At 37.3% G+C, this 9,389-nt stretch overlaps 1 protein-coding gene across 2 annotated transcripts; it reads left to right on the plus strand.

The window, feature by feature from the left end:
- Positions 1–279: 279 nt before the first annotated feature.
- On the plus strand, positions 280–9,071 carry LOC107812473 (BTB/POZ and MATH domain-containing protein 4). Of its 2 annotated transcripts, XM_016637599.2 has the most exons (5): positions 280–929; positions 4,563–4,908; positions 5,166–5,312; positions 5,398–5,442; positions 8,424–9,071. In XM_016637599.2, exons 1-5 carry the CDS (start codon positions 523–525, stop codon positions 8,595–8,597), a joined length of 1,119 nt encoding a protein of 372 aa, XP_016493085.1. In that variant the 5' UTR covers positions 280–522; the 3' UTR covers positions 8,598–9,071. The 2 variants fall into 2 exon arrangements, with proteins under 2 accessions (XP_016493085.1, XP_016493084.1); XM_016637598.2 differs by having other exon boundaries at positions 282–929; positions 5,166–5,442.
- The last annotated feature ends 318 nt before the right edge of the window (positions 9,072–9,389 follow it).

Here is a 9,389-nt window from a genome sequence, read left to right on the forward strand (position 1 = left end):
CCCACCTTATCCTATCAACTTGTAATTGTTTTATCCCACTTTCCAGGTGGAAAAAATTAGTACAAGAATTATAATTTCAGGACTATAATCCCGGGATAGCCTCTCTACCGGCATAAGGTATGAGTAAGCCTCCCCAAACCCTTATTTGTAAGATACACTAAATTTATTGTTGATGTTATTTTTATTGACTATAATCCCGAAATAATTTAGTCGGCTTATCAAACGTCCCTTATTAAGTTTAAGTTGTAGTATTAAACTCGGAGGGATGAAATATGGGACACTTCTCCTATTTTCCTAAAAGAAAAGAGAAAAAACCAACGCCACCCAATAATTATTGCCATCTTCAATCTTTTTACAGAACCCGAAACAAAAATACAAAAACCCTAACAAAATTTCTTCACAATCTTCCCAAATTTTACCCTCACAATTCCGATTAATTCCCTCCAACTCCTTTTCCTTTTCCCTCCCATGAACTTCCCCTTTCACAAACCCTAAAACCCCAAAAAATCCCCAATTCACACAATGTCGGAGCAGCCAATAATCACTCACGTCTCCGATACAAGTCCATTGAACCGGCCGACGAGCTCCCGATCCGTGACAGAAACTGTAAACGGTTCGCACCGGTTCGTGATCCAGGGGTATTCGTTGGCGAAAGGAATGGGAGTGGGAAAACACATCGCAAGTGATAATTTCACCGTCGGAGGTCATCAGTGGGCGATTTACTTCTATCCGGATGGGAAAAATCCCGAGGATACTTCGACGTACGTGTCGGTTTTTATTGCGCTTGCAAGTGAAGGAACGGATGTTAGGGCTTTGTTTGAGTTGACGCTTGTTGATCAGAGTGGTAAAGGGAAGCATAAGGTTCATAGTCATTTTGATCGGTCGCTTGAGAGTGGGCCTTATACATTGAAATACCGCGGCAGCATGTGGTAATTTTCTTTAACTCCGATAGTTTAGTTTTATTTCGAGGGCGAACCTCGGTACAATGTTTAAAAATTTGAAGCAATTTGTCATTTCTTATGTAATTTGGGTTGAATTTGAAGTTTTCATGCTTTATTGCTGTGTTAGTTGTTTCGTTCTTTTGGTTTATGTCAAAGATTGCTTTTGCAACTGCTATTTATGAGCATTCTGGAAAGTATTAATTACCACTTTAACTCCTGTAATTTAGTTTTAGTTTGAGGGCGAGCCTTCGGGCTATGGTAAATTGGCAGTTGCAAAAAAGGCTACTAGCTGATTTCTGTCTATCTGCCTACGCCTGCCTTGATAGGACAATTACCCGATATTTGTGCTGGTGGGAGATAGCGTGTACCCGGTGGAATAGTCGAGGTGTGTGTAAGCTAGTTTGAACTTAAAAGAAAGAAGAAAAATTGGCAGCATGTTGTGATTTCTTTAACTTATTTAGTTTAGCTTTAAGCATTGAACAAGTTTTCATGCGTTATTGTTGAGTTTACCTGTGTCATTCTATCGATTTATGCAAAAGGCTGAAATTTGTACTGTTGCAAGTGCTATTTATAAGCGTTGTGGAAAGTTTTAAGTCAACTTGTGTTAGTTGGAATTTTGTTCAATCAGTAAGTACGCCTCTATCCTTCTAGCATCTATCCAAAATGATCAAATTCTGCGTTATGTGAAGTTGCATGAGAAATTAGTTGGGATAGGCTATAATTTTGTTTCATTCGGCTTTATTCAGGGTTCAGTATTAAGAGGACCAAGTATAGTTAGATAATTTTATGCTGACTGTCTATCTACTGTAACTCTCCTTTTTATAGCGAGCTTCAGAACAGGCTATGCTTTGGCAAGCTTCCATATGCGGTGTTCGATTGAATTTTTTAAAAGTCAGGAAAATTTGTGTTTAAGTATTAGATGCATTTCTGTAATTTCATGGTGGACACTGATAATGTGTGCAGACTTTCTGTTGTAAGTAAAGCTGAGCACGTTAGTTTGTTTTTGCTTTTCTCTGTCTGAGAGGAAATTGCAATTATCTTGATAAGTAACAGTATGATTTTACTGGATATGTCTAGCCAAAATGTGGGTGATGGGCAGAATTTGAGGACCCGGTGCATATTTAATTCTGACATGAAGACATTATGGGGTTGGAAAGGGAAGAGCTGTAAGGCTAATAGAACTTTATTATGATTTGAAACTTCTTTTTCTTCCTTTAAATATTATATAACAAGTTCTGCTTAGTTATATAATTGGAATACAACCTTACCTTAATGTTTAAGCAGCATGTTGGATGCTTCGTTTGATATACCGATTTGATCTGAGCTCTTGGAAGACTGGTATGATTCAATTTAACATTTTGTTCGTTCGGGTTTATTGTGTCGTGGCTCTATAATTTGGATTGATTTCATTTTATCTAGTTCACTTGTACTGGATTTACGGAGCCTGCTTATATACAACATTATTCGGACTATTTGTAGATGGAGCTTCGATAACAGTTAGGTCTAGAGGGAAGTTGTGAGCATTACATTCATGCATAACTTCCATACCAAGGTTTTTCTATTCCAAGGCGGGAAGTTTCATTTTCCCCATAGACCTATTTGCATAATTCAATTAAAAAATTAAAAAATTCTATATTTCCATTGTATTTCCTAATTTAATTGAGCTGCTTCATCGTCTGTTATTTCCAAGCTATACATGACTGGTTAAAGGATGAAAAACAAGGACTAGAAGAGAAAGGAGCAGTTGGGGCAAAAACCTTGATATGGGTACTACACTAATCAGTAACAATGAGATGCATGTTGTGCTCTAGTGCTCTCTGTGTTTCCCTTAGGCATATAAAACATTCATTTAACAATATCCAACAAGATAAGTTGGTTTTATTTTAATTTTCTGTTCATGTTTTTATCGTCTTGTTCAATTTTTATTGTCCTTATAAACACACACACACACATATATATATGATTGTATTACCAATATATGTTTATACTCTTATTGTGGTGTGGTGTAAATGTTTGTGGGATGAATCACATATGTGTTGATAGGAGGGCCACATTAGCAGTGAAAGTTGAAACGTCAGTTACTATAATTAATAATAATTGTGAAAACATCAACAACAACAACAACGAACCCAATGTTATCTCACAAGTGGGGTATGGGGAGGATAGTGTGAACGCAGACCTTACCCCTATCTTGTGAAGGATTAATTGTAAAGACATAGTTTAATAAATAAAAGTATCTCCTCTTAAAAGCTTATGTTTTTACATGAAATGTTTCGCGCATCAACATGGTAAGCGCGTTCATTCTCGTAAGTGCATATCAAGTCCACATTTGAACTCCAAAATTCGACTTACACGTGTGGGGAGATGTTGATATGTATACAACCCCCACATTGGTTGTAAAGGGCATCCAAAATGTTCTATAAGGGTCTTGTGTTACTTCATCCATTGTCATATATTAAATAAGCAAAAAGAATCTGACTCATAAGTGAGAGAGTGTTTGAAGGGTCAACTAGAGACACTCTCACAAACTTGATGTTTTTGATGATGCGGGTTCTCTTCTTATTAGAATGTCTCACATTGGTTCCAAGAATGAGTCATTGTCTTCTTATATGGTCTTCGACAATCCGTCTTTTCTTCGGCAATCCTTCGTATATGGTCTTCTTAGAATGTTTCACATTGGTTGGGTAATATAATTTTATTGATGTTAGTCTTCGGTAATGCTAATTTTATGAGCTAGCTTTTTGGGTTAAATTAGGCCCAATGTCCATATTTTTTTTTAATATGGTATAACAGCTAGACCCATTCCAATTCTTAGTTTACCCAATTTGGGTCCCCATTTTACATATTTCATGCTCTAAATGTCTAGGCCTAGGTTTGTTGGGGGTTGTTAGAATGTCCCACATTGGTTGACGAAATGGGATGTCTCCTTAGACAATCCTCATTTCACGAGCTAACTTTTGAAGTTGAGTTAGTCCTATTTTTTAACTCAGCTCAAGGTGAACAGCCTTTTAAAGTAATTTGGATAAAGTGATCTGCTCAAGTATTTAACTGTTTTGATACATCATGAGGGTCTTTTCTGTTACCAAAGTTGCCCTATGCATGTAGTAGTTGATGCTTGCTGAGCACTGGCTACATAAATTGAGAAATATTACATGAGCCATATGTATAATGTTATATAACAGTAAAAAAAATATAATATAACAGTCGCTTGGATAATTGATACAAGAAGAAATGAATGGGAGGTAGAATGCTTGAATGTAGTCAAACCTGATCATCAAGGTGCACAGCACTAATTATCCTCTATATAATAAATCAAGACGTTGGCAGTTATCAAAATTTTGAGACATCTTATTTAGTCAGACATTATTTGTGGGCGATATTTGGTACTTGCTAACAAGTGGTGCATCTCCTTGATGGCACATGCTCTATTGTTAGGTTTTTTCCTTTCTTGAATTTTTTGATTCCTTGTCATGGCATTAATGTGAAAAAAAAAATACAAACTAGAACTAGTATCTAGGAGACCGTAATGGAACTTTATTTTTCCTTTTACTTTAAGCTTGATATGGTCTTTTACAACTGAAGATAAAAAAATTTATACTTGTTTATCTGTGTGGTATGCAGGGGCTACAAACGTTTCTTTAGACGAGCGATGCTTGAAACTTCAGATTTTCTCAAGGATGACTGTTTGAAAATCAATTGCACTGTTGGAGTTGTTCGATCTACGATTGACTGTTCGAGCTTACATCCAATCCAGGTTCCAGATTCTGATATTGGATCACACTTTGGCATGCTATTGGAAAATATGGAAGGCTCTGATGTTGTTTTCAGTGTGGCTGATGAAAAATTTCATGCCCATAAGCTGGTATTGGCTGCTCGTTCTTCTGTATTCCGCACTGAATTTTTTGATGAACTGGAGGGTGATAAGCAGGAGATTGTTGTCGCCGATATGGAACCCACTGTCTTCAAAGTGAGCATCAACATCTTTTTCTTTTTTTACTTATTTTAATCAATTTATTTTAAATTAGGTTTTCTTGTGCTGTCGAAGTAGACGATATTTTTCATTGCTTCAGATAGTGGCATTTTTTTCCATCTCTCTTGCTGTATTTGTTTCTCCAAAGTAACTTTTGTTTTTTTGGCAGAAAAGATTAAAATTCTCTTGAACAAAAAAATGAGATTCTCGCTCTCGCCTTCTTTGATATATCCTATTCTTGTGGCATGAAACAGGCTATGTTGCACTTCATATACAGAGATTCTCTTGTAGAAGAAGAGTTAGAAGATACTAGTTCTTCTTCTATTCCTTCTGTGACTGATACATTGACAGCAAAACTGCTAGCAGCAGCCGATCGGTATGATTTAACAAGACTCAGGCGGGTGTGTGAATCTCATCTTTGCAAAGATATTTCCGTGAACTCTGTTTCCAGAACTCTTGCTTTAGCTGATTGTTACCATGCCACAGAACTCAAAGCAGTCTGCCTTAGATTTGCTGCTGAAAATCTTGCAGGTATGAGAGATGTTATTTGTTGCAACTTGTCCATACACTACAGTGACTTCTGCAGAGTGTCCTGAACTGCTTAACTGAAACTTGTGCATTTTTCCTTGTCTTGGATTGAAACAAAATGAAAATTAATAATTGTTTAGCAAGAACCTTGTATATGTGGCCTTGTCCTTGGTGTTTTCTTTTTTGGGGGCGGTGGGCGGTAGGTTGTTTGTCATCTTTTTTGCTCCTTTGGAGCAGCTGTGAAGTAAAGTAGACTTTTAGGCTTGTAGCATGTTCAGAGTATCTATTGAATCTATCTTTGTCTGTATAGTTAACCATTTTCCATGTCCGTCCTTTTGCTGAATGTCTTGCCTCTTCTCTTCTCCAAAACATGTTTAGTAGGAGTTATGCTTCTTTACTGAAGCTGTCAATATATTTTATGTCTGATAGGACATAAACTGAGCAAAGAAGATAAGTCTTTCTTCTTTTGCTGGGAATACTCTCCTTTTTCTTTTTTTATTCTCATGGAAAATACTGAAAATCCAAAAGTGCAGCCCTCAGGGGGGTTAAGAGTGTTCTGCTCCGAACTTTACCAAATTGAAGCTGCTTTTGATATCTTAAACCACGACAATAAACAGAGCAGATGCCTCATTCCCAGCTACTTGGGTTGGTTATATGCATGCTAACTATCCACCTCGCTCTATTTGGACCCATTTCATTCCTATGTTCATTAACTTGGGATTCTCTCCCACTAGTGTTTCTCTAGAGATATTTTTATCAAGGAGTTAGACTTTGGTATAAAGGACTTCTTTCTATAAGTATTCCTCTGTCTTTACCTCTTTGGTTTTCTTCACTGCCTCCCTTTTTCTTACAAACACAAAGAAGCTGCATGTCATCCTAGGCCATATATCTGATCAGTACCTCTAAGACAATGTAACAAGCCCATAATAAAAAAGTATCTATAATCTCCGACCTATTCACTTCTTTTTTTATGACGGTGGTGCCCGGGCCAGCTTGCGCGCACTTCGACTAATTCCACGGGGTACCTTCTACCTCCCACCAACACAAGTACGGGTAACTCTGTTCACCAAGGCTTGTACAGATAGGGTGAAATCACCTAGTATTTTTGCCTCCGCCGTAACTTGAACCTGAGAACTCATGTTTCTCAACCCACTTAACCATTATCCATTTTCTATGAGATCTAGAAATCCAGAGATGGGAAGCAATGGATCACTATCCTGACCTGGTGAAGGATGGAAAATTGTTGTAACTGGTGCCTCATGAATTTGGCATGGACATCTTTGCCACTGATGTTATTGATGCCGAATTCAATTCCCTTGAACACAAGTTCGCCTGACGGTGACTTCAACAGAACGTCTATGGATCCATTAATCTCCTTTTGTTGCACCAGCAAGGCTACATGCAACCATGCACCTCAAGTCTTAAGCCACACACCACACAGCACCAAAAGAAGTCTGATTTAACTGTCAAACTCCAATTTCCATTGTTCTGTCTGATAGCTTGCTTTTTCTTCTAGAGCTGTTAATGGATGCATCATGGAATCCACTCAAGTGAAAATGAATTCCTACTTTGGAATTCAAATGAGTTTTCTGCATATGAACATAAAATTACAATAAGATTTTCTCTGAAGTGAAAGAAGTATTGTACTTAGCCATGCCGCTGTAAACTCTTAAAACAGAAAGCGTCTATACTTAGTGACAGTCTGCTATTAACTTAATCACACTTTGATTTTATTTGACTATGAGGGACAAACTTGAAGAATTAGATCCTATGAAGCTCTGTCTACCATACACATGTTTCGATTATTAGATGACTGCAATATATGTGTCAAGTAGTCCCCTTTTTTGGTGCTCATATTTGGTTTGTAACGGTGTATGCCTCTTTTGAAGATTCTAACTTCAGAAATTACATGAGTAAATTGAAAAGTGATCTAAAATGGTATGAGAAATGTTTTCTTCCTGGAATTAAATGAAAAAATGTTTCTCACTAGTGAGTGCTCTCAGATGGAATATTTATTCTGAAATGGCTATTAATTTATAGTGACTGATATACATGTATGTATTTGGTAGTTGTGTCAGTTGTGATGCTGTAAATGGGTGTACTATAAAGTTAACCCCGCGTAAAGTAGATTCCAATTAATGAAATTTAACTACCTTTCTGGAAAGAGACAGAAAATTATGTACTTCCCTAGAAGTTGAAAAAAATTCTTTTACCACCAAAGAGGCTCTAACTCCCACGTCCTAAATTTTGGAATTCACCAAGTTAGGGCATTTCAAATGTGTGTCAAAGACACAAGAAAAAATTACAGACCTATGTGACTTTTCATTTTTCTGGTATTGTGTGCTTTTGGTAGGGACCATTTATTGCTGAAATTGATTGAGAATTTGGGTTTGGTGAATAAACTGAAAATGATGAAGAGAATGAGATAATTTGCTGAAATTGTAAACACGTTCTATCAAATGGGAAGAAGTCTCACTAAGTCATGTTACCAAGTGAGATACTGCTATAGAACTGATCCAAAAGGTAAAAAAATAACATAGTGCTATAGCCCCCACGACTATGGTCTAGTGGTAAGAGCGTGGCGCGTGTTGTGTGGGTTAGTCGCATACTTCACATACTCAAAGGTTCAAACCCTGTTGCAAACTAAAACCTAGTCTTTAATTGGAGAAGAGTGGAGGAGCCGGCTCATTATCCATCGAGTTTCGAACCATACGCGACTAGCCCTCGGGGATTTCTCAATTATCAAAAACAAAAGAGACATTGCACATATCCCTTTGGATGTCCAAATGTCTCGAGCATTTTGTTTGATGAGTTGCTGCTCCATTCGGGAGTTTGGCTTCGGCTTCTTTAACTAGCAGCAGAGTGCATTTTGGGACCTTTCTATGTTAAAAACTATGATAGACATGGAAATCTGCAGGTGTTTTTTTGTATGCTTGCTTTGCATTGTAGCGTTCTCTCATCTATTAGTTGGCATGTTTTCGCAGCTGTCATGCAATCGGATGGATTTGAATACCTTAAAGAAAACTGCCCCTCTCTTCAGTCAGAGCTTCTTAAAACCGTTGCTGGTTGTGATGATGATTGTAGCAGTGGAGGTGGAAAGTCTAGAAGCGTTTGGGCCCAGCTTTCAGACGGTGGTGATACCAATGGCAGGAGGGTAAGGCAACGGACCTGATTTTAGGTAGAAAACCCCGATGTTGTTCTGTATATTGGAGGACAGTGTTTGAAAATGTTGATAGGAAGGTAAAATTGTACCATAGTTTCTGAAATATCGATGATTAGTCTGTTTGTAATACCAGTATCCTGGAAGTTGCTGCGTACTGAGTTTTTTTACCTTCAAACTGACACCAAGTTGGGTTGTCAGTAGGCTATTCAGGGTAAGACTTGATCCCAGAAAGCCATTACCTTTGCTTTTGCCAATATAACCTTGTAACTTTCCCCTAATCGGAGGATACTGTTGTTTGTAATTCACACGTGCTGCTCTGTAGAAAAAGGATGCTGTCTTTTGAATTTTTATTGCATATTGTCTAAGCTGGCAACGGACCGTTGCTCGGGAATTTTGTAAAACTCTTTCATAGTTTGAAAATTTTACTGGTTGTGTTCTTTACATTCATTGTAAAGACAGGAGTGGTTGATATAGGGAGAAATGCTTTGCTTTTTCTGTTGATTTTGAGTTGAGGCGCAGTTGTTGCCCGTTTCTTTTTGTTCCAATCTGTTTGAATCACTGAAATAGTTATTTCAGTCTTTGAGTTGTTGCTTTATTCCAATTTTGGTTCTTGTGTTATTTTACATTTAACCTTCAATTTATCAAATGTGTGATTTTGGTCTTTGAACCTAATGGAAGGTGAAACTATAACGAAACCATTATTAAAAACTGAAAATAAAAGAAAATCAGAGATTTTGAACTTCTCCGAATGTTAATTCAATGCAATGAATTTGGTAGGCTTAGTAGG

Source organism: Nicotiana tabacum, chromosome 22, assembly GCF_000715075.1.
Source record: "Nicotiana tabacum cultivar K326 chromosome 22, ASM71507v2, whole genome shotgun sequence".
In the NCBI taxonomy this organism is placed as follows: domain Eukaryota; kingdom Viridiplantae; phylum Streptophyta; class Magnoliopsida; order Solanales; family Solanaceae; genus Nicotiana; species Nicotiana tabacum.